This window comes from Clupea harengus, chromosome 26, assembly GCF_900700415.2.
Source record: "Clupea harengus chromosome 26, Ch_v2.0.2, whole genome shotgun sequence".
NCBI classification, from domain to species: Eukaryota; Metazoa; Chordata; class Actinopteri; order Clupeiformes; family Clupeidae; genus Clupea; species Clupea harengus.
The window spans coordinates 9,123,628-9,148,457 of NC_045177.1; the positions used below are offsets into that span (position 1 = coordinate 9,123,628).

At 43.6% G+C, this 24,830-nt stretch overlaps 4 protein-coding genes across 7 annotated transcripts; 1 reads left to right on the forward strand and 3 right to left on the reverse strand.

Moving 5' to 3' along the window:
• Nucleotides 1-31: 31 nt before the first annotated feature.
• Nucleotides 32-4,111, reverse strand: LOC105892284 (arf-GAP with dual PH domain-containing protein 2-like). Its single transcript, XM_012818532.3, has 11 exons — nucleotides 3,607-4,111; nucleotides 3,227-3,357; nucleotides 3,039-3,130; nucleotides 2,636-2,724; nucleotides 2,438-2,550; nucleotides 1,989-2,138; nucleotides 1,653-1,736; nucleotides 1,394-1,456; nucleotides 1,123-1,200; nucleotides 790-1,018; nucleotides 32-600 (listed from the first exon to the last, which is right to left on the reverse strand). The coding sequence occupies exons 1-11, from the start codon at nucleotides 3,692-3,694 to the stop codon at nucleotides 569-571; spliced, it is 1,149 nt and encodes a 382-aa protein (XP_012673986.2). The 5' UTR covers nucleotides 3,695-4,111; the 3' UTR covers nucleotides 32-568.
• Nucleotides 4,112-4,438: 327 nt separating this feature from the next.
• On the forward strand, nucleotides 4,439-6,556 carry tefm (transcription elongation factor, mitochondrial). The gene is made up of 4 exons (XM_012818553.3): nucleotides 4,439-4,619; nucleotides 4,846-5,315; nucleotides 5,398-5,547; nucleotides 5,660-6,556. Exons 1-4 carry the CDS (start codon nucleotides 4,577-4,579, stop codon nucleotides 6,083-6,085), a joined length of 1,089 nt encoding a protein of 362 aa, XP_012674007.1. The 5' UTR covers nucleotides 4,439-4,576; the 3' UTR covers nucleotides 6,086-6,556.
• A 30-nt stretch (nucleotides 6,557-6,586) lies between these two features.
• atad5b (ATPase family AAA domain containing 5b) lies at nucleotides 6,587-13,935 on the reverse strand. Of its 3 annotated transcripts, none has more exons than XM_031563576.2 (16): nucleotides 12,328-13,935; nucleotides 12,074-12,222; nucleotides 11,733-11,883; nucleotides 11,029-11,376; nucleotides 10,828-10,924; nucleotides 10,582-10,667; nucleotides 10,279-10,424; nucleotides 9,928-10,108; nucleotides 9,610-9,783; nucleotides 9,354-9,502; nucleotides 9,104-9,197; nucleotides 8,888-8,952; nucleotides 8,369-8,725; nucleotides 7,372-8,180; nucleotides 7,012-7,164; nucleotides 6,587-6,773 (listed from the first exon to the last, which is right to left on the reverse strand). In XM_031563576.2, the coding sequence occupies exons 1-16, from the start codon at nucleotides 13,154-13,156 to the stop codon at nucleotides 6,695-6,697; spliced, it is 3,867 nt and encodes a 1,288-aa protein (XP_031419436.1). In that variant the 5' UTR covers nucleotides 13,157-13,935; the 3' UTR covers nucleotides 6,587-6,694. The 3 variants fall into 3 exon arrangements, with proteins under 3 accessions (XP_031419436.1, XP_031419435.1, XP_031419437.1); XM_031563575.2 differs by having other exon boundaries at nucleotides 10,828-10,951; XM_031563577.2 differs by lacking the exons at nucleotides 12,074-12,222; nucleotides 12,328-13,935 and having other exon boundaries at nucleotides 10,828-10,951; nucleotides 11,733-11,996.
• Nucleotides 13,936-14,781: 846 nt separating this feature from the next.
• On the reverse strand, nucleotides 14,782-24,433 carry suz12b (SUZ12 polycomb repressive complex 2 subunit b). 2 transcript variants are annotated; one of them, XM_031563579.2, is made up of 16 exons: nucleotides 23,680-24,433; nucleotides 23,337-23,383; nucleotides 22,963-23,027; nucleotides 22,766-22,834; nucleotides 22,097-22,146; nucleotides 21,915-22,000; nucleotides 21,540-21,771; nucleotides 20,525-20,633; nucleotides 19,637-19,742; nucleotides 19,164-19,338; nucleotides 18,567-18,655; nucleotides 18,004-18,147; nucleotides 17,559-17,716; nucleotides 16,973-17,171; nucleotides 15,710-15,783; nucleotides 14,782-15,321 (listed from the first exon to the last, which is right to left on the reverse strand). In XM_031563579.2, exons 1-16 carry the CDS (start codon nucleotides 23,840-23,842, stop codon nucleotides 15,021-15,023), a joined length of 2,067 nt encoding a protein of 688 aa, XP_031419439.1. In that variant the 5' UTR covers nucleotides 23,843-24,433; the 3' UTR covers nucleotides 14,782-15,020. The 2 variants fall into 2 exon arrangements, with proteins under 2 accessions (XP_031419439.1, XP_012674006.2); XM_012818552.3 differs by having other exon boundaries at nucleotides 15,704-15,783; nucleotides 23,680-24,432.
• Between the last annotated feature and the right edge of the window lie 397 nt (nucleotides 24,434-24,830).

The window sequence follows — 24,830 nt, forward strand, 5'->3', positions numbered from 1 at the left end:
AAAAAAAAGACTCTGGAAAGAAGGCAACATGTAAGTAAAAGCCTTTATATATTATAAAATCACGAAGCAGCGATCTCTACGAATCATGGGAAAGCACAATGAAACGGATATTTTGTTGAGGTGTTTTCACTTATATCACCAGGCACAATTCTTACCTTTAAAGTATTGAAACTATTTTATAAACGTTAAAAAGTAGGCCTGTGATTGATATAATTTGACAGACTGTCCTGAATCCTTGCCTATATCTGCACACACATTTTGGCAATGAAATGCAAGTCCTTTTATAATTTGTCGAGTTAGATAATGTGATGCTGGGGGATGGTGGCCCTGTCATCTGGTAGGTAATCATGTAAAACGAAAATTATTGTTGGAGAGAATTCCAAAATCCTAACAGTCTCTCTGGGAAGTTATAACCCCTTAAGACACAATTTCCCAATAAATAAAATTGCATGCAAGTTTCAGTGACGTTAAGGAGTGTGCTACCATAGGTCAAGCACAGATGTCTTTCAAAGAAATGAATGTTTCCCAATGATTGTTGATTGACATCAAAATTCCTTTCCTCTTCTCTTCATGATTTTCTGCAGCACATGTTTGCTTCCACTGAAATGATAAAAAGACAGATAATATCACTGATGAAGTGATTCATCTCAATCTTTCCACTTACAAGATTTACCATATCATTGGTAGAGTAACAAATGGTGGACTCAGGTATATTTAAAGTCCTCTATAACTTGTTCTGATAAAACACTGATCACTGTTAGTATTTGTTGTTGTCATTGTGCATCTTACTGGCATAGTGCTTGGGAAGCATGGTCTGAGCGATGACTTGTCTGAAGGCCTTTATCCACTCCCTCTGGTCCTGCTCCCGCTCACACATGAACGCAAACTGCCTGTTGGGCGTCTCCACGACGATCCCACACTTCCACTTGTTGCATATGGTGCTTTTTGGCATGCTCTCCCTCACAGAGTAGCCGTGGGCCTCCGTGCCAATGAACACTGACCCCAACTCCAGGGCATCCTTTAACACGAACAAGTCGTCTAATGAGTCGGCCAGAATACGCTTTGTGGATAAAATGGATCAAGTGAACAAAACAAATGACATACAAAAAAAAGACTGTTTACCATTGGTGTTTTAAAGTAGAGCAGCTTCCTGTCCATGGAACAAAGAATGAACCATCTTTTCTTGAATGGTTCCCTTTGCTGTCCAAGAAGAAGTAAAAAGTCTTATCATTTCTTATACTGTGACAGTAATTTCAGAGATAAACAATGATAATCTCTCAACAAGATATAAATCTAAACTCTCTCAGATAAATTGCATATTCTAAACTACATGAACAAATATATATATAAAAAAGAATATTGCATATTGCATACATATGTATGATACACCAACCTTTGGTCCCGTCTTTTCCATGTAACCCTCTTTGAGACTGCTTCTGGTTAGTAATGGTATGAGCTGCTCAACAAAAGAGGATAACTGGATGACACGATTGGTGAAAATCATCATCATATTAAGTGCATAAAAACTGAGCTAAGGTGCTATCACAAGTATGATTATATTCGTCTATTACTCTTGTTTCACTAATAGATTTACAAATGCATCAATAAAAACATATGGATATTTCAGAGTACATCAGAAGTGCTGTCAATACCTGACTGTCATTGGATGGAGAGAGGATCACCTTCAGATAGGCATAGCGGGCCGCCCGGATTGCATTGAACCAGTTTACAATCTCCTGAAAGGCAAAGATATACGGCTGAATGGTCCATACAACCAATATTTGGCACAATTTTCCCATAAAGTATCAAAATCCATAAATCATTAACCCCATTAACCCCACTATGTCCAACCAATCCAATCCAATGGACTGTACAGATCTCACACAATATTAGAAAAGAGATGTTGATTTTGAGGTATTGCATTTTGGCAACAGAGAATCTTAATGCCAAATGACCAGATGGGGGGGGGGGAGGGGGGTCCCTCTCACCTGACCACTCTCATGGTAGACAAAGAGGTTTCTGGTGTGCTCCTCTTTCTCATAAGAGATCTGTAGGCCGTGACGGTGGCCTATCTTCTCTGGCTGGAAGGCTGCGTTAAGATCCCTCACTGGGATGACTGCTTTTGGCCCCCTGGACAGCTGAGAAAGCAACAAGTCAAATAATGTAATTCATTAAGTCAAATGGATAAAACATTACCAAGGAGAAAAACAATGTGATTTCCTCGACTAATATGAGTACTATGAAACCAGAGACAAAGACAAACAAAAAGGATAACTTTGTTAAGGACAAGGTTTGTCAGTGTCCCCCACACCCATATCAGGCCTTAGACAGCAGCCACTTCCTTCTCTTTTCAAGGTAGCAAAACAGTTGTGCAGGAATCACTGGTGATACTACTAGACATTTATACACTGAAGACAAAGACATGTACTTCACTCACATCCTCTTTGTTGAAGTACATAAGTGAGAGTTCTCTCTCAGAAAGGACAAATCTCCTCTTCAAGAACTGCTTGCTCTTCTTGCCTTTCTTCCACAAGGTCCCTTCATAGGAACCTGTTTGAGGTAAACACTTGAGTTTGAATGTTTTGACATCATAGGAGGCTCATTGTTACTGCAGGCAGTAAACTGATCTACTCACCTGAACTGTGAACCTTTTTGAGGTGCATATGTTCTCCTGTGAACTCCTGTCTTTCATATTTTGCTCGAATCCACTGCTCTCTAAGGACTCTTGAGGGGAAAAAAGATGTATTTGTTTTACTAATTCTCATTTTTAAATCAAAATTTCACATGGTTAAACTGTAATAGCTATAAATGTATAGTCATTATTTACTATGGCCATCTATATAAGAATTACATATATATATTATTACAGAATTACAGATATAGAATTACATATATATAATACAATGAAGAGGACTTGCGATGTTCTGACAATCAACTGTTCAAAACAAAGGTGTCTCTTGTACTTCTACAGAAAATCCCCTTTAAATGACCTGTGGATCATTCTACTTCCTCATTATAGCAAGTATCAAAAGACTCACACGCAGTCATGTTCCTTTGGTCTGTAGTAAAAAGCCGGAACCATCTTCTCAAAGCGGGCTTTTACAGTAGAGTTGCCATGGCACCTCATAAACTGATTACCAACACACCCAGAATGCAGAAGTTACATTTTGAAGCACTCATGAATGCAAACATATGATTCTGGTTCAAATTGACACCACTCCGTTACCTCAACCAAGTCATCCTCCCAGTTGTCCAGACGGATGGACTTGATGCGACTGACGTCGGGCATGTTTCTGTGTGTGCCCGAGCAGCTCATGCACACAAACACACCAAGCTTGTAGGAGGCCCAATCTGGCTCTAAGGAGCACCCACCCCCCCCATCACCGAGACACAAAGAATGAAACACCAGTTAGCATCGCTGGGGTAATACTTCTTCTCCTTCAAGCATCCACACATCTGTGGTGATCTTGTTCATAATCAAGATGTTTTACACTCAAATGAAAATTCAATAAAACATATATAAACAAACAAATAAATACAAAATATATGAAGCATTTCTACCCACAGTCAATGGTTTAGTAAATGAGCAATATGATAAACACTCACCAGGTGCCCCACAATCAGCACACAGACTGTTATTGGGCTGTCTCACCATTTCCAAAAGAAGATTCTTGTTTCTCTCCCAAGACCCCATTGGTGCCGAGATGCCATATTATTTCTTTTCCATCCTGTTGATCCCCCTCCCCATCTTACCAAAAACATGCCATCTTCATACCATATCCATTTAGTGTATCTTTTACGTACGATATCATACACATTCATACATTATCCATAGCTCTTTTTTTTTTACATCTCTCTAGTAATTGCTACATATCCTTTTTGCATTGAAGAAGCATCTAATCTTTCCAAACTGTTGATTGTAATCCACCATGAGGGGCCGAAATTAAGATCCCACTGTGTGTTTCCTCTCAGTTGTACAGCAGATCATAGTTTGAACTGGTTCCCCTGGTCCTGCCCCTGAGAGCTGAGGAAGTGAGAGATCATGACACACACATTATGAACTTGAGCCTATAACCAGATGTACCGCGTAGCAGTATGTCATATGGCCACCCCATAAAGTAAGAGAATGAGCAAGAATTAATTGAAACAAGGAAATAAATAATAAAATATATAACAAATATATATTTATACATTTAATTATATATGTGTGTGTGTGTGTGTGTGTGTGTGTGTGTGTGTGTGTGTGTGTGTGTGTGTGTGATTTAACCCTGTAAAGACTGACATATTCAAGCTAGAAAATTCAAATGTTTTAAGTTGAGTTAATTGGACCATTTGACAAAATACAAGAAAAAACACATCTTTCCCACATTTTGACTCCACTATATGAAATCCTAGACTTGCTGAGCAGCTGCGGTCCTAATTATTATTCAACTGTTGGGTTTCATCTTCCTAGGCCGATAGAGGGGAACGTTTATTCCTGTTCTTGAGTTTTACACGGAAATTAATCAGCGCGGACATTGTGAGAAGAAGAAGAAAAGTCTTGTATAGATTACAAGTACCATGCAATGAAAAGACAATGTGGATCGTCAGACGTCTTCTCTTTTCCGCGGGCTTAAGAGGTATTTAACGTAACATAAAATTCACAGAAGAATGGTGTACATTGCATCTGTTAGAAACGATTAACTACAACAACTTGATGACATGGTAGTTAACCTTGCCAATATCATGTTAGCTAGTCTGCTAGCGAGAGCACTGTACAATTAGTTAACCACCAGCAAACATTGGCTTGCAATTGAACACACGCACAGGCAGTAACATTGAGATTTGATTTTAATGTCTCCGCAGGTCATTATGGATTACTATGTCGTACAACGGGTTCACTCCCTGAGGTCAAACCTAGATACCTCCAATGCACATGTTGTTGGCGAAGCCGCATCACTATTGCTGGCTTCGACGCTTTGAATGGTACCCTGTCCTCTGAATTATGCAGTGACGATAAGAAATCGTTGGATACCTTATACACACCTGAACAGCGAGCTGTCATCCTGCAGCTTCTAAATAATGCTGCGGAGTCGGAACTTGCCACCATAAAACTTTTGAGAGGACGCAAATCTGTTAATATACTGGACTACAGAAGTCGACACGGGCCCTTCAAAACCCTTGAAAGTGTCATAAATGTACCTTTAGTAAAGCACAAGAGTGCGGTCATTGTTTTCAACTCCATCCTTAACCCACCGGAGAAGAAAGAGAAAAGGAAAACAAAGATACAGCTTGCCAGATTCACCAGACCAGAGATTGATCGAGGAGTCTTAGAGGTAATGTCAGCAATACTTTTATGCCCATACCCTACAACACTGTTGTTTTTATGTGTAATAATATCACTTTAAATTGTTTCAGGACGCTAACTCGATCGTGTCCATCATATGTGGCACAAACAAAGTTGCGTGGACTCATATGGACCGTGCCTTCACAGTGCTGGACTGGCAGCAGCAGGAATGCAATAGTTTCATGAAAGGGACGTACATGGCCTCATCCTACCTAGATGACGTAAGCCTTCTAGCTTTAGCCCTTTAACTTTACACACATGGCTGTTTACCGTTTCTTGATGTAGCCTACATCCATGATGTGTTCTACTCTCCCCCCCCCCCCCCCCCCCCAGATTGCATCTGTTGTGTCACTCATCCCTGCTGCGGACTTCTTCATCGTCGAGAAGCCCGGGATCTCTGCACAGAACACATCGCTTTTCCCCGTCATGGCTCACCTCCGCACCGTGGAGGCCATGCTCTTCGCCCTGCTGGCTCAGCGGCACGAAGTCGGCGACTCACCCAGAGTTCTGAACATGATGCGCTTGGCCGTCGGCCGCCACTTTGGTCTCATAGTGGGCGAGTCGCGAACCAGCGGAGCGCAGGTGGTACGTCAGATGATGACCGAGTCGGTGACCAAGAAGGCGTCTCGAGTCACTTTCCCCCACGACCTGCTGGTGAAGTATCGGAACGCGTTTCAGATGGGCAGTCGCAACCGCGGGGAGGAAATGTGCGATGCTCTGTTGCAGGCTGTGGCGTTCTATGAGCTCCTTGGGGATTAGACGACACCCGTTTATTTGGCACATTTGACCTTGGGTTATGTCGCTGCCTCACGGGTCAGCCCTCGGCTAAACTACCGCTGGTGTCTCCAGTCTATTCGGGTTGTTTGGTCCTCACCGGTGGTTTTTCTCCCTACATGACTGTCACCAAAGCATTTAGCTCTGCACATTTTATTAAACCGGTTACTGAACATTCATTTCTCCAGTATGAAAAATTGGCTTGGGTCAATCGTCCTGACACATCTACTGTTGGATTGCCTCCTCCTGAAACATGTTGTAATGTTTTATTTATGATCTCAATCTTCTGCTTTGGATTACTCCACTTCCATAACTGGGTTCAGAGAGCCAGCTGAGCTGAAAAGTGTGATGCAATTTTGTAACAGATGAGTCACCGTTTACCACAAACCCTGAAATACCTCCTTTTGCTCACCACGTTCACACTTACAAAAAATAAAGGTTAATTTATTGAAAAATTGTGGACTGAGGAAAAAAAACAACATTTATGGAATTCATTTTCCACTATACAATATATATTTCTATACAACCTGTAACACATGACCATGCAAATGTGAAGAATGCTCTGAGGTAGGTGTGTCGTGTTCCCCTGCGCTATCAAGGGAAATCAGTGGAGAGCTGCTGCAGGGTGCCTTTGGAGAGTCCAGTGTGGATACTTTTCAGATAGTGTTGGAACCTGTGAAGTACAAACATTAAGTGACTTCTCAGTAAACCTGAAAAAAATATCCCTGTCTTAATGCGCTAGCCAGGTTTTTCTCTGGCTGAGGAAAATAAATACATATGAATTTAGCACAGTGTCATTGGGCTCTTCATCTGCATAGGTCTCTATCAGTGTCTAGCATTGTCGATTGTACATTCACACATTTACTTTAAATTACCTAATGATGACAAGCAAATCCACATTGATCTTTCACCTGTGCTTAGCCTTGTCCTGTTGGCTCTCTGACCTGCAGATGGTGCGCAGACAGGGCAGGTAGTCGGTGATTACAGCTGGGATGCCTCCCAGTCGGCTGAAAGCTTTGCTGGCGAGTACTGTCTTAATGATGTCAGCTCGCCTTTCAACAACACTGCAAAACAGTTTGAACCAGACATTAGAAACAAACAACAAATATAAGGACACAGCATTCCAAATGACTGATTCACAACACAATACAATAAACTTGAATGTACTGGAATAAAAATAAGAAATGCCCAGATAAATTCGTCGAATTCAACGCCTGACCAAAGTAGCATTTGAGGTGTTAGCTTGCTCTGGGTTAGGGTGAAGTACTTACGTTGTTTCACTGAGACTAGTCTGACTCGAGAGGAGGCCATCTCTGTGGGGAGGTGGAGGTAAGGTGAGCTGCTCCAGCACCTGCTTCCACTGATCTGCCCGCATCTCCTTTCCTAGCTCTTGGACCTTTGCCAAGGACTGCTCCATCTCCAGACAGCATCCCCTAAAGCTCATGCCCTCCACGGCAGCCCTCATGTCAGAGGCCCCGCGCCCCCAGATCTGCTCCTTCTCCTCCTCCTGCTGCTCCTCGCTTGGTTCATCCAGCATACCATCCTTCACCTCCGCTCTAGTTCTGACCAATCGCAGGCCGGGTGTACAGTGGCCTGTTCTCTTCACGTGCCCATCCTGCAGGAAACAATCCAGGAAGGACAAGTCGTCCAGGAATCCCGTGAGGCTGTCCAAGCAGCGAGACACTGAACTAGAAGCTTTCTTCTCTGCTGAGAGTCTCACGGTCCTCCCCTCTGATTGGTCGGTATGGTGCCTCCGTTCCTCCGTCTTCTCTGGAGAGTTCGGTTTGGACCTCTGCATTCCTTTCAGAGACAGACAGCGCCTTTTCCTTGGCTTGGAGGCCAGCCTCCCTACCAGGGGTTTAACAACCGCGGAAGGCTCTGGAAGTTCTTTGGCCTTGATGTCTCCATGCAGCGCAGAGTTTGAAGCTTCCTTCAGGTAGTCTCCAGGGTCAGGTGAGACTATGGGCGGCAGAGGTAGGAGTGCCTCCATGTTCAAATAAAGTAGATCCACTCCTCTTCGCTGGCTTTCTGACAGAACTTCTGAACATCTGCTGTTCTCAGACGGGGTCCAGGTATGAACCTACAATGAAGAATGCATCATAAAATCAGACATCTAGACAAAACGATAGGATGCAAAAGTTCATGTAAAAGACAGGAGTAAAAAAGGTATGTATACAGAAGCTTGAAGCCTTCATTGATTCATATTAAACACTCTTTCGGTCTTCAAATCTGCTTAATTATTCAGACAAGTTTGCTCATTAAGCTCACTTTAAACATCCTTGCTAGCTCATGTACTGCCCCAGTGTCCAGAAACTCCCGCGGAGTTCCTGAGCAGTCAGCATCACATGCAGGTAGATCAGTGGGCTGTTTCGACCTCTCGGCAGATTCCTCCTGAGCTTGTGCCGACGTCCTCCTCACACATGGAAGACCCCTAGTCAGCACAGGATGGCTCAGCGCTGGGGGAGCAGCAGCAGCCCCCCCTCCACTTCCCACCCAGAACTGGAGCTGGAGCAGACACTGCCTGACGTCCCCTTTCTGTGCCGCCGGCAGGGAGGACATGTCCCGAGGGTCCGTCCTCACTTTCTCCACCAAACACACCAACTGCAGGTAGCTACAAACAACCTTCTGTGTGCAGACAGAGTTCAGGGACATAGGCTCGTGAACATGTTTCTATTTTAGCATTTGATCTTATGATGTGTTGAAACTCATATTTAAAAGAAGGCAGGCAAGTCATGCAATGCAAGGAACTGGTTGTGTTGAATTTTTGGGATTGTCTTTTGGGCTTACCACAGAGGGCTTCTTAAAATGGAGCTCTTTCAAGTGGCCATCAAATGTTTCACCAAACAAAGGATCTTTGGGTGAGCAACAATGGCTTTTTTCAGACATCATGATATAAGGTCTCATATTATACTATTATACTGATATTTTACATACATTTTATATTACATACTAATACTACTACTGGAAAACTAAAGGGGGTATGAAATGAATAAGAGGGCTTACCAGTGGTTGTCAGTACTACAGGCCTTTTGGTTGTGGACATGAAGGTCTTAATAGCTGAGAGAAATCCTACATCTTCACTGAAGATAACATCAACCTTCCGAGAAGATTATTTGCATTAATTCATGATTGTGATTAGACTAGCTAATTGAGGTTTCCGTTACAAAAATCGGTCTAACCGGCAAACTAAAATTGGGGCTTACATAACCAAGCAGTATGTTGTGGTAAATTATCTAAACGATGTTCTCCTTACCTCCTCAAACAAAATGAGAGACATTAGTGTTGATTTGCCAGTCCTAGTCCAAGAGTGATTATCATCATCATCATCATCATCTCCTTCCTGTTTGCCTGGGCTGCTTTTCTCTTCACTCCTCTCACTGGTTGGTTCCACAGTGTGAGCACCTGTTGAGAGGTTAGCACACACTCATGGGAAATGTACCATTCTTGTGTGTGAAATTATACTGCCACCTATTAATATCCTACAATCAAAGACAATGGTTGATAGCTACCATGTTGTATGTGATTAGGACAGCTCTGATTGGTGCTCTCAGGCTTGCTCCTTCTCTGGAAGAAGTGAGTCAGGTCCACAGAGGCCGAGTGACCTCTCCTCAGAGAACTCTTACGCAAGGTTGATGGCAGCCTTCGGCTCGACGTCATGACCTTCCTGGACGAGTTTGCCTTTCCTGCGATCGAAAAGACAAGCCGTGATGCATTCAGCAATGGTCAAATGGCAGGTCCGGTAACACTTAAGGGATACAGATTGTACAGGAACACGTCTTAGGCGATTGCAGTGCATGGAGGTCTGGAAGTATTCGTGATAAACTTACGAGGAGAAGTCACAGGTTTAGCAGAGCGGCCAGCGGTGCTACGGGAGGTGAAATAGGTTGGCTTTAGCGTGGCGGCGGTTGTTGAGGAAGAGGTGCCCACCTGATGGGACTGGGTGGCCTCCTTCAGCTGGGTGAGGAGGAGATGCCCACTGCGCTGGGAAGACGCATTCACCTCAAACACCTGCACAGGTAAAACAAACACAAATCTGACTTTTCATTACAGGAATCAATTATAAGCAGAGACTACAGTAACATGTCTTTCGTTGTCATTTTGTCTTGATAGAAATACAAATATCTCTACAACTCCATATGCATCTGATAAATACTCTACATCACTACATTCACCCTGACCTTGAAGCCCAGCTCCTGGGCACAGGCGTAAACGGCCGCAGTCTTGCCAATGCCGTGTGGGCCAGTAATGAGTAGAGCGGTGCACAGCTCCGGTTCACAGTCCTCGAAAACCACCTCACCCTCAAAGTCCCCACTGTCCCACGACTCTGCAGGGAACAACATGGGAGAGGTTACAACAATTCACCATTTCCCATTCAAGTGGTCTCATATATATCGCTAGTGATGAACCGCTAACAATCACATAGTGAAAATGAAAAACAAAATGGTGCTTCAGTGCTGCAGGTTAATTGAGCATGTTTTCACCTTTACTCTTTCCCCTTCGCATTTCCTCCTTCCTCCTCCTCCTCCACTCCTCCTTGTCTGCTCTCAGCTTCCACTCCTTTAACCAGCTGAAGCAGAGGAGAAGTTATTCAGCGCACTACTTTAACATACTGAAACACAACACTAGCCTCAAGCGCACTACTTTAGCATACTGAAACACAACACTAGCCTCAAGCGCACTACTTTAGCATACTCAAACACAACTGCTGCACTGGAATAGCTGCTTACTTGTGCAGTTTCTTCACTCCTGCAGGATTCCCTACAACCTCAGTGGAGTGCTGAGGCTGGTATTTTTCAGTCCACAAGACGTCATCCCACAGACCTTCTGAGCCAGAAGAACAATTCAAAAATCCTAGGAAAGTTACATAAAATGAGTGGCTCAAAACAGTCAAATCCACCAATCACAGTGATTTGAGAGTAGTTGCTCACCTTGATCATGACATTTCTTAGCTGTATTTTCAATGTCGTTTCCTGCATTTTCCCGTAGATTCAGTGTTACATTAGATGCCACAGAAGGGCTTGCACTCTCCTGCTGTTGTCTACGCCTTCTTGTCCGACTCAGCCTGCTCAGATGCCCCAGCCTCCTAGGAGTGTGACCTGATGAGGCCGGTGAAGGTCCAGCGGGAGAGCCAGGCTCAACAGCTGCTTTCTCCTCGGGCCTTTGGTTGGGCCGGCGCCGCTTGGGTGATATGCCTTGAGTTAGTCCCTCCAGCCTCCATTTTCTCTTGCCCCTCAAGCAGTGGTCGTCAGGCACTCTAGGATTGCATGTGCTTCCCTCTGTTTCGAAGAGAAACACAATAACCGACAGGAACATTAATCTAAAAATAAAAAAGATCAATTGATACCTGTGTGGGCAAATGGCTGCACAGAAGGTCATTCTTTCGGCTGTGGTCTTGTTCTATCATCTACCATTCTACCACAAGTATACCGTATACCACAGGTACACAATACCCCAACTCAATAACTCTTGGACAAACATTAGGTGGACCACAACAAATATATGCTTCAGTATGACTTCAAACGTGCTAACTGTTCTATATTCAGTCATTGCCGTGCAGCTCTTTTACATACTCCAACAAAATAGTGACTGGTTGCTTAGTAACACAGTTTCAGGATTCCTTTCCTAGGCGTACCTTGATTGGCCAATGCTTTTTCATGCTCTAAACGCTTTCTTGAGAGCGCAGTGAAGAACCTTTGCACTGGGAAGGGAGGGTTGGCAACTTTCATTTCCTCCAACAGGTGCTTGAGGATGTCCTCTGACAGGTTCTCTCTCCATCCAGATCTCTACAACATAAATCACATTATCAGCAGGTGACTACTGCAGTATGTTTCATTAAAACACAGAAAAGTTAATACATAAAAAAAAAACACAGGCACTTTATTTAAACAACTCTGCTTCGACCCTTTTGTTAGTTGCTTTGGGCGAATACCTGACCTTTAACCTGACTTGACAGAGTGAGAGACTCATACTGACCCTCTGTCTGTCCATTTGTGGAGTGGACGGAGTTGTGATAGAGTCACAGAGAGGGTGATATGGTCCACTGGAGGAACACACAGGAAACGATCCCCTCAGGTTCTTCAACAGCGGAGAAGTTGGCCAAGGAAGACTCCATAGCAAATTATCTGTTAGACAGACATTGACAGAAAAAAAACCCATCCTCCTCACACAATGTGTACAGAATACACAGTATGGTCAAATACAAAATACAGAGAAGAGTGAAATCTAACCGTGAGATTTTTGTAATACATGTCCCCCAGGTTGAAGTGCACTCAGTGCTGGTAGTGGATCAACACTGTCTACGGCGTGAGGGTCTAACTTCTCAGCTTTCTTTGGCCTGTGGTTTCTCCGAGGTATATGTGCTTCATCAACCTGTTCCTTATGAAGTAAAGTAATGCCTTGGCAACATGATGTGTAAGACTGATTCTGAGTGGACTTCACACCTGGCCCAAAGAGATGAGAGAGGTGCTGCTTCTGCTTGCCCTGGCAGGGATCAGATAAGGGGCCATCATCAGTTGTCTCCACCTCCACAGGCCGGTTGATCTTTCTCCAGCCCAATGTCTGAGGGAGAAGAGATTCAGGCGTCCTTTTGGCTGGAATAGGCTTTGAATAGATGTTTTTAGTGCACTGTCTGTCTTTTGATTCTCCCGAAGATGAACTACTTCCCAGGACCTGAGATGAGTGAGAGTTCTGCAGGTGGCATTTCCGGAGGTTCTTCACTTCAGTCGAGAGTGATGGTTCTCTTGTCACAGGTGGGCCCGCATCACAGCTAACGAAATCCACATACTTCTCTGTTGAGGGCTTGGGTCTATATATGATTTCCTCGGAGCAACTAGACGTGGTGTTTACAGTGACTTCCGAAGAACCAGAGTTGTGCTTCTTTTTGGATTTGTCGACTCCACCAGCCTTTCTGAGTCGTTTGAGCTTTTGAGGTTTAACACCTGAGGTACGGGGTGTAACCTCACTCCCTGTAGTCACTCTGAAAGGTGTGAAAAAATCCGTGATTCGTCCAGTTTCTAGTGGGGAAGCATACGTTTTTTTCTCTGTCGATGACGCCATGGGCAAGAAAGTTCAATCACTGCTCCAGAGTTTGATTCGTGCTCTATTAAAAGTTGCATATTTGGCGATATGTGACAGCACGAATAACTGCTATCGGAATGTCACATGACTTTACTGCAACTAGGATGGGTGAACCAAAATCAGCAAAAAATAGCTTTGCTCGGTGCTATTAAATCGGTGTAAAATTTAAAAATTGTAATACCAGCTATTGACATGCCATGAGACAATTAGGCAAGTTAAAACAATGAAAAAGAAATCACAGTTGATTCTTCGCTCGACAATTTGCTAATCAGTTGAGATACCGTTGCCAGGAAACATCCATTGCTCGATTGCTGTTGTTAATGTTAAGCAACTTTTGACTGATAAGAAGGTGCGTTAGGCTACTGGCTGCGGAGTGTTTTAGTACAGAAAAAGCATTTCAGTATATAAGAGACAAACGTATAGACATTGAAAGACCTATGCAAACGTAGGATACAAGCTGCTACTACTACTGAAGACCGGGGATTCAGTTTGTAATCCCGCCTAAACAAAACTATTGCCAGGAAATGAGGTCACCACTCGTCACATAGACTTTAGGAACCGCTGCATTAGATACATTTCCTTACAATGTATTTCTAAACTGCATTTTACATCATCCTTTTAAAACAATGACATTTTCATTTCAAGTTTAACTGACGACATGGTACAATTTCCCTCTAACAAATGTTCAAAAAGGTACAAGGTGGGTGAAATGATAATTTATTGTAATTTATTTATTTCAAGACAAAAGTTGCATGAAAGTATTTTGTCTGAATGATACTTTTTTTAACCTATTATACTACAGGTATACAATTCAAAAAGAGGAAAAGAAGGTTGCTGCAAATGTTGCACTTTGGCTTGTATTGAGAACCCATAAGTAACCATTTATTGTTCCACATTCTGCTTCTACAAAAAGCAATTCTGTTTATTTTTTTTGAGTGATAGTAACGGTGAACACTGTTGTGGATACTGACAAATTTACCACACACACTAGTAAACACATCCAAATGAAGAACTGCTTCAAATATAAATGAAATAAAAAGTGTCCTGAATAAAATCCTTTGTTTAACGGAATATACAGATCTGTTTCAGAAGTATTGTCAGTTTCTGAAAAAAAAAGGATAAACAACAATAAATTGTTGGAAGCAACGCTTATGGGTGTCAGTTGATCCTGGAAGTAATTCAGTAGAATAATAAAAAAACAAACATAGCCATATAAGGTGTAACCATTTCTGGGATACAGATCTTACAATTCTGTAGCATCTTTAAAACAATGCTCCTCTGAGTGAAATTCAGCAATTATCTCCAGGTATGAATACCTGGTCCAGGTAGGAATATGTTACCAAAATAACCTGGCTGATTACACAACAAACAGAGGACCATAAAAAGACGTTAAAATTAGCTTTATGCCTAAGTATTTCCAATGCATGACAATCATAGGGGAAAAGGTTTTCAGAAGTTCTGAAAATGTATCCATCCACTGGAATGGGTTGCAAGACAAGTGCTAAAATGTGCTAAAATGAGACCACTGATCCAACATCAGTTAATGAACACAAATGATCAAGACTAACAGTATTCCCATCCTACGGCAATTCAGGTCTTCTTCGACAGAGCTTTCCGATTACTAGGTGAGGATCACCATACTCTAGCCATGATTGTGAGGAAGGAGTGAGCTATCCGATGCTAAAATGGATTTTTCACCCCACCTCGTGGTCCATTTAGGATTTCGCTCATAATTGCCAGTCTTAACAAGTCGACAAACTCACAAGTCCCCGGAAACCATCCAAATAAATCGTAAAAGGGAAACCAGTCTTCTCTGGCACTAGAATGAGGTGAAGAGGGCTTGTCAGTCAGACATGGCGCTCTTGGTGCGCTTGCCGTGTAGCGAGACTCCGGAGCTTAGCGCGTGGCCGTTACAGACTCCATGGGTGTCGGGCAGGCTCTCGTCCGTCTCGGGCAGCTCGTCCTCGATCTCGTGCAAGCGCGCCATGGTGCGGTCGATGGTGGCGATGGTGACCAGGTTGAAGTCGTGCATGCTGACCAGGTGCAGCAGGAAGTTGCGCCGAAGGTTGCGGCGGATGATGTGTGGGCCGCAGGTATCCACGAACTGCATGATGGCCTGCGGCATCTGGTTGTCTGCTATAAAACTGCTCAGGAGAAATGGAAACCGGGCGAAGTTGAAGATATGAACAGTTCAAAATTTAAAATGTTTGCTTTATTCCGTAAAAAAAAAAAGCACAAAATAACTCATTCTGACTCGTAATGAATTAGGTATTTCTTGCCTTTTTGGTTGACTGTAGGAAAGGAGTGACTAAGTTTGAATGATGGTTAGAGTAGAACTTTGCGATGTCAGCAACATCGGGTTGGCTAGGAGGCTAACTCTGAGGCATTCTTTCACCCTCAGCTTTATAAAGTAGCACTGACAGCCCAGTTTTGTGGGCCCTTTACCGGAAAACAACCAAACAAAGATAGCCAACCAAACAACTAACAAACAAAAAAATAAAAAAAACACACAAACATGTGCATTACCCGTGCCTCATGACGTGAAGGTTCCACAGCTTCATAACCTCCTTCTCGCCCTCATTCACGTCCGTGAACTCCTCGATTTGCTACAAGAAGCAGTTAGATGCTCAGCAGACAGCACAACACATGTCCAACAGCCTAGCCTCCTCCTCCTCCTTCTCCTCCTTTATAACACAACTATCCCCACAAGATGAGTGTGGTGTGTGCACATGTGCAGTGTCATACTTACAAGGCTCAGTGTAGCAACCCCCTGTAAAAGTGTCTTAGCAATGTTAACCCTTACTGATTTTACAGTAGTCAATAACAGGCATGTGGATAGCAAACACAGGGTCTTAAAGACACTGATGTAAGTGGATGACCCCGGGTGCATCCTTGATGGCATGAGAGTGAGTCTGACCTGCGACTGACCCTCTGTTGTCCGTCACTATTTGTCACCGTACAAGGTGAGGCTCTTTCTATGAGAAATGTCAATAGACAAGCCAGTTGTTATTATTCATCTTGTCACAGAATCATGCCCACACACTACCTTAATACTTTTCAAAAGCACTCTCCAAAAGTTTGACTTAGGGTTGGGAGCTCTCTCTCTTTGACATAACATAGAGTGTGGGCATTAATATGCTACTTTTTTTTTTTTTTTTCTCTTTTTCCTCGTTTTTCTGAGTGCAAGTAGTCAGAAAAGGTGCCGTTGTGCAGCATCTTAATAGAGTCTGAATTTGTCAGTTGCTTTTATTCAAGCAGTCAAAGCAGCTTTTATTCAAAGCAACCTGAAAGTGAGGGAGAGCGCATAAGAGACTGAGCTTGACTCCACTTTAAACACTTACAGTAGAAGTATAAGGAAGTAGGGAAAAAGACCATAAAGGCACTGCCATGGTAACATAAGCACAATGTTTCAACCATTGCTTGTTAAAAGGCAAACTCGAACCATATTTACTTCCTGATTTTCGCCAAGAAATATGCTTTGGGAGGAGGTGGTCGTTTTTTTAAGAACAGATAGAGTTACAGGGTAGCAAAACAGCACACAGATTTGTTTACTCAAGAAAATGCAGAGAATTAGAAGAGAACTAGAGAGGGAAAGAATGTACTTATTCCAAAACATGTGGCTCAAAGAGATGTTCCGACGTGTAGCATCAAAAGGAAACTTTATATAAACATTAAAAGCACCAAAATGTAAATCTGTCTGCCTTTAATAAAAGGTAGAACAGAATTGGAAGGGAAAGAATTTCTGTGGTGGTTGTACTCCGCTGCTGGGAGGCTGCTGGGCGCTCTGTACCGTACCGTAATTGTCTTCTCTCGGAGCCACTCGGGGTCGCGCTCGTCCTCGCTGTCCACGTCCATCTCCTGCGGCCGCAGCGGCATGCAGCTGTCGCTGTGGAAGTAGAGGCGGTTGTGGCCGCTGACGTAAGTCCGCTGCTGCTCCGGCTCACCCTCCTCCGACTCCAGGAACTCCGACAGGCTGGGTTTAGTGCGCTTGGGCCTGTGGACACAGTCATGGGGTGAGGTGAGGTGAGGTGAGGTTTCAATGATCCCAGATCAGTCTCATTAGTCATACTCCACACCCTGTCGTGATACTAATTAGAAAACATCAAACCAGTCAGCAGGACGGGGCCAAGTGCTCCCACAGAAAAGCAGTGACCCAATTCAGAAGTGACCAACTGACCACTGTCCAGTGGTCTTCTGCTTCTGCTCAAGCTTCTCACACACAGATTACAGCAGCCAGACATGTTTGATTAGAATCACCTTTGCAGAGCAGAGGACGTTAAGGAGGACTGAACACCAACCCATGGTCATTCCCTTGCTGAACCCACAGCGTTAGGGTGATGTGACCCGACTCCTGCTTGAAGAGACACGAGTGTGGCCTCACCTGCATACCAGGATGTGTGTGACTGCTGTTCTCTTGACCGGGCCGTTACGGCTGAAGGCGAAGCCCGGCTGGCTGTGGATGTCCTGGGGGTTGCCCACGTACGAGCCGTCATAGCACTCGTTTATTGACACGTCTATCCGGGCTCCCTTTGGGTGAGGCTGGATGGTGAACAACAACAACAGAAACAAACAGAGATAATTAAACACGCATGTCTCTTGCCCAATCTCCATTCACACCGAATCATATTTGGCAACTCATACAGCTGGATTTCCTAAGCCTAGGGGGGGATATCAGAAGGACATCTTTATTTGTTCAAAAATCGTCCTCATTGTAGAGTACAAACATGCACACTACACACACACACACACACACATACATACACACACTAACACACACATACATACATACATATGATAGAGGGCCTGGTTCTCGCTCTGGTTCTCACCACGTAGTTAAAGATGAAGCGGCTGTGGGAGAGCTTGAGGTGCTTGAGCAGGCTGTAGAGTTTGCGGCAGTTGAGCGTGCACCACGGGCAGTGCAGGTCATCCCGCGCCTCCGTCTGCTGCCGTGTGTTGTTGTTATACAGGAACTGCAGGGACACACAGGGTGGTGGTTTTAAGCCAATGAGAAGATTGAAAACAGATTGAAAACCCTCGAGTCCACATCAACCAATCATCACCATATCTTTCCTTCAAAAGACACACTGAGGGGAAAGATCCTGATATTCAGAAGAACAACTGTTTCGTATTTGGAGTTTATGTTATGAGCATGTGGTTTTAAGAGCCATGACGTATTAAGAGCATTTCATGCATACATCCCCCATGGAGACATATACTTATATATGGATCATGAGCAGAAATAATAATGAAGGTCATTTTAGTTAGAAGTTAACACTAAAATCATAATTCAGACTGCAAGATGAGACCGATTTTGTTTCCAGAACAAAAGAAACCACCTGTGACCCGTTCTGAGCCGTCCTGAGAGGAAAATCTCACTGATGATTCCCACCTGATAAAATATGCGCAGTTTCTGCCTCGGCTCACACACAGACTGCTCTCGCCTCGTCTGGATGCTGGTGCTGACTGAGTCTTTGACAGCTGACACACACAAACAGGGCGACACACACAAACAGGGAATATACATTACTGACAGATAATAAGCACTCAAGGAGCTTTTAGTTGTAAATAATATCATCATCATCATTATTTATTCAGAGAGAATTGACTGAGCACAGGGCTCTTTTGCAGCAATGCCCTGATTGAGGGTACATAATACAGATGAACAATAAATAAACAAACCATAACAAAACAAAACAGACAAAATAAATAAACAAAACACATTAAACAACTCAGAAATTAAGTATAAAAAAAAATATATATATATATATGTATCGTTATATTTGACAGTCACTGAGTACAAGTAAAATGTTACTTCTCTTTCTCATTATCCAACACTAGCAAAAAAAGTAAGCAGTTAGGACATGACCCCTCTTAATGGTCACCGCTAATCTACTTCCACAATCAATAGACCTGAATCTTATGTAGAGACTGTGAAACTGTGTGATGGGTGCACCCTCAGGCCCAGGCTGGTGTCGGCTGGCCTTACCCAGAGGTGCTGATCGGAGAGTGCTGGGCCTGCTCTCGGCGGCACTGGTGTCAGAGTTGCGTGTGGACAGCGGTTTGGCCACGGGCGCGGTGGACGGGTCGTTGGGGTCGCCCGTCCAGCGAAGGGTGAACTGCAGCGTGGGTCCCTGAGAGAAGGTCTCAAACGGGGGCAGCCTCTGCCGGGCCAGTCGCGACGCAACACACACACACACACACACACACACACACACACACACACACACACACACACACACACACACACACACACACACACACACACACACACACACACACACACACACACACACACACGCACACACGCACACGCTTGGAATCAACAGCTTTTCACCCAAAACTCTTTCCAAATATTTACATTTAAATGTACAGCTGTCGAATTTCCCCTCCTTTAATCTATATATAAATATGTAACCCCATCCCTTGCAAGTGCATGTGTTCAGACAGATGATAACGGACCTTCCCATCCAGGATGGTCTCCCATGTGGCCCTCTTCTTGCTCACGGGGCAGTCCTCCACCTGCTGCATGGACACCTCGTACTCCCCATCCAGCAGCTGCAGGCGTCTGCAGGGGCACAGCCAAGGAAATATGGGGCAGAGGCTTAACGCAGCGCAGGCCTGAAGCTCCCCTGCTGGGAGTGAGAGCACTGACACCCACCCGCCCCCCTCCCTCCACAACACACTGCACCACAGCTCTCCCGGATGCGAATACATTAGTGCAATTAAGCACAGGCCGTAAAATCCATCTTAGATCCTTTCCATTGCTTTTACTTCCTCTAGTTATTTCCTGTGTTCCATTTCACTAATGAACCAGTGACGAGTTTTATTTGGACATTTACATTTAGTCATTTAGCAGACGCTTTTGTCCAAAGCCACGTACAAGGGAGAGAACAGTCAAGCTAAGAGCAATAAAAAACCTGGTGTAACAATAAATACTACTTTACATAAGAAATAGAAAAACGACCTAGAAAGGAAAAAGAAGTGCCGGAATGTAACTGCTGAAGTGCAAGTTAAGCACTAGTCAAGGTGACAGTTAGGAAGGGAGGTGCTCTCTGAAGAGTTGAGTCTTCAAAAGCTTCTTGAAGGTAGAGAGGGACGCCCCCCTCCTTGGAAGGAGTAGTCTGACCTCGTGCGTACCTGTTCTTGTCAAAAACGGTCACCAGTGACCAGTCTTATTTTGAAGGAGTAAGTCTGACCTCATGCGTACCTGTTCTTGTCAAAAACGGTCACCAGTGACCAGTCTTATTTTGAAGGAGTAAGTCTGACCTCGTGCGTACCTGTTCTTGTCAAAAACGGTCACCAGTGACCAGTCTTATTTTGAAGGAGTAAGTCTGACCTCGTGCGTACCTGTTCTTGTCAAAAACGGTCATCTGTGCAACAAATGTCTCAGTGGCCTCGCCGTCGTCTCTGTGGGAGGAGTTTCTCTTTTTCCTGCCGGGGAGCTCCTCCTTCACATCTACCAAAGGAGACAGACATGTCACAATCACGAGGAGGAAACCAAAACACACGGACAAATAATTGTGCAACGTGTACATGCACCGTCATTGTAGACCAGTAATGCTCCTACCCCACTAGTTGGTTCTGGCTGTGATCACTTAAAGCGCTGATGCTAAAGTGCTCCATAAAGGAAACGACTGTTTATGCACGAACAGATGCTATCAGTTGATGGCTGTGACAGGCTGTTTACCATTACACTGTATTCAACATTCGTTTCAAATTTGACCATTGCTGTAAATCAGCTAGCACGAGCCATCTAGGCCATGTTCTTGATAACAAAGAACTAAAAACGTCTTTCCTCCTGTGAAAATACTCTTGCTCCTGAGAGAATTAAGTATCATTTACTAATATTTACAAATAAATCAATATTTTAACATTTATTCATAGCAATGCAAGCTTGTCAATTATCTTCCATTGTAAGTGTGTTCAAGTAAACAAGTTCTGTTCTGTAGTCTGTGTTTAAAAAAATACCAGTACATCAAAATCCTTCTCTGAGATAACTGACTGTTTCCATAGCGATGTGGCAGGCAGTTATGGAGTATTGTTCTTGGAGAAACGCAACGTGTTTATATTGTCAGAATGTCCCAGCTCTCCAAGCTGTTCATACTCTCATTTCCTAGCATTCTAGCATATCCGATTATGGGAAGTGAAAAAATGAAAAAAAAAAAAATAGCCAAAACTCTGATTTTGACTTTTGAAACAATAGAAATGTTTACATGTCATTTCCCATCAGGAATTAGTCCACCCAAACAGTCAGCCCATAGTGACTGAGCTGCAGGATGAACATGATAAGTATAGGAGTACACTCATATGTGTGTTCACATAGCCAGAGACACACAACAGTGTACTAGTGTGGTGGACTGACCCATGTTCTCATCAGTCTCTCCGTTCACCAGGCCGTTTGGGTCCCTCTTGCCGGCTCTCGACACCCTGAACAGAAGGGAGTAGGACTTGACCATGTGGCTGTTGCTGGGCTCAAACTCGTTGCTGGAGACCAGTAGGGAGGGGAAGGCACCCGGCTTCGTTTGGCTGAGATCGGGGTTCAAAGGCACCTGCTTCTTACCCGTAGGCACTTGCTTCACTGGGCAACTGACATCCTGACAGGGCAGCGAGAGTAGCGGGGGGGGAGGTTAGGACATAGCCGCCCGATTTCAAAAGGAGAGAAACAACTCAATTAAAAGTAATGCTATGGTTTAGGGTGTTGAAGGGAAGGAAGATTCCAGAAGGTCAAGAGCGGTACCTTGCGTTTTTTATGGCAGACTTTGACGAGTAGAACCTCCAAAGACACTGAGTTTTGCTCGTTTTCGGAGTTTTGGCATGGCTTGTCTACAACAGACCAAATAAAACATGTTAGGTTCCCACAAACCCCGTGCCAAAAAGGCAATTATGGTGCAACCTATTAGCTCGCTTGTCAGTACGTACCGTTCTTATGAAAGAATCCAGTAAATGTGAGCTGTAGGTGTGATGCCAAGCTGAGGACATTACATAAAAGCAGAGTGACATCATGAATAATCTGACTCATGCTCTCATCACCTAGTGCTTCAGAGAAACAGTCGATTCATAAACATCAACAGAATCAAACGTTCAAATTCTACTTCCAACTCTAGTCAAAACTCTTTTCAACTGACTCGTGAGGGTTAAAGCCCTAGCTCTAAGGTTAAACCTCTCAGTTACAAGTTACAAACACACGCCCTTTTATGGGGGATATGTGGCACAAGAGTCTGCAAGCACTGGCCACAGAGGTCTTCTAAAGGCCGGTCAAAATATCTAGACACATTCCTTAGTTACAGAGTATGAACAATGTTGGGTGAGCCCCCCCCCCCTATCATTTACCCACATCAACATGACTATCTTTGACTTTGTCAGGTACTCAGCTGTCCATGTCATTTTAAGGGGGATATATGGATCAGAGGTCTGCACATATTGAGCATCCTGTAGCCAATGCTTAGCTGCTCGAAATCTCAAATTTGCATTGAGTGAGTTCACCACCTATGGACTAAGCCTGTTTGATTACATGAAATGCCATCTTGGCCACTTCTAGCTGGTTGCGTTAACTCATGTTTAAAGTAAGTTATGCGGTATGGCACTTACTTGTGGGAGTCCTGCTCTCCTTTCATGGCCTGCACTCTGGGAAGCATGTCATCCACTTTGAAGGTCTTTCTATACACCAAAATGATTTTTTTAAAAACATAGCAGTGAGTTGCACCTTCTTGTTGGAAACATTTGCAATAAAAGGCTAAAACTCACAATAAATCAGTCAATGAAAACATGGCGAAAGCCTTCCATACCTCCTTGCATTTGTTCTCGAGTTTCTGTGAGACATGAAGGTGAGTGTCCTATGCAGAAGTATAGGCTGAATGGGGGCATAACACATTTACGTCAAAGTCTGGCATCAGTTTGATGGTTGCACTCAATCATCAACTGCAAAGTACGCAAATGCTAATTACCGAGACATACACAGAAGGGTCTGACTGACAGTGGGAGGGACTAAAAACTAGACTGACAGGCATTGTCAAGCGACGCTACTGTCAACAAATGATTACAATGACAAGCAATGATTTGTGTCTGCATATTGCCAAAAGGTTAGAGTAATCAAAATGTTCCTATTTTAAAATTGACAAAAGATGACCGTTTGTTTTAAAAGATCTATGAAAAAACTTACCGCGATCAGATTCCTTGTCCGCAGGAATCTGTATATTTGAGTCGGCTCTGGAGGCACAAGAAATGGACTTATTATAGTAACTTACTATAACGTTACACCGAATACAGAGCAACTGGTGAACTAACTGACCGGGATCAAGTTCATTTAGCGTCGGATACTGTTTATGCAAATTGGCATGACACTTTTCTGCCAACAACTACCTTTCAAATCCAAATGTAAATGTGTGTGCACTCTTGAGATTTGGTAGGTGTGGGTATACAATCAATCTGGGGCTTTTGCCCTGGCGCAAAACAACGAATGTCAAAAATTCAACATGCATTAACAGATGACGATGAGTACTCACTCTCAAAGGCCTGCAAGAACAACTCATGGTCTGCTTGAATCTGTTCCATCTTGGGCTTCTTCGCCGCGTTCATCACGGCCGCAGAGGACGGGTACATAACGCCGTTTGTTTTACAGTTCGCAGAGTTGCTCATAACTTGACCCGAATACTTTTGAGGAGCCATCCGACGATATAAAACAACTTACAACACGTAGCTGGCTATCACAAAAGTCCTTTCAAAACAAAGGACACAAATAACGTTATTGGCTGTACATCCACTGAGCTCTTTGTAGCGGGCTAGCGGGCTAACTCGATTGGGCTCGATAAAAAACAGATGCCCACTACTTTCACGGAGCTACCTTAATAAATCGCTATTGATAATAGCTAATACACACACACTGCACAAATCCCATAGCTAGGTTAAAACTCTACGTTACCAGGTTAGGTATCAGACAAGCTAGCGAGCTAGCTAGAAAAATAATCTGCTAAACATCAGCCTGCCGATGGCTTGCTAACGAAGTGGAGCGGGCTCCAAGAGTGAAGCTTGAAAGCGGTGGTGCGGGCGAGCCGTCAGATCATCCCTATCTCCAGAGGAAACATTCCTAAAATGTTATTTGGGTTGTCAGAATGAACTAAAATTCGTCCCTTTTTTTGGAATAAAAATATGATAGTGATATATTTAAAGGTTTCCCAAAAAACTATTGTGGAAGAACACTTGCATATGGACCGACCGACTTTCTCTGTCTGAGCATTTTGGCATCCGCCCATCCCCTAAAATGGTCCAATAGAAAGAGCAATCTGACCATTCCATGTTGTTATTGGTTCGATATATTTAGGGTGATGGGAAAGTAGGTTTGGTAGAGGATGCAATTTGCCGCCAATAATGTTTTGGTCCATATGTTTATGATCCACCCTGAGCATAAAAATGTATTTAATACCATTTTCTGAAAAATTTGCGGTACTTATACGGTATGATTGAGAGATAATCGTGACTCTTTAGAACATGATACATATCTTTCTAACAGAACAATGTATGATAACCAAAGTTATTTACACACAAAATATTCCTTTATTACTATTATTATGACCTTGACATTTAATCACATCATAAGAACATTCGTGAGACTTCTACAACCGAAGTGGTGTTGCTGGTAACATTTGTGGGACAGTGG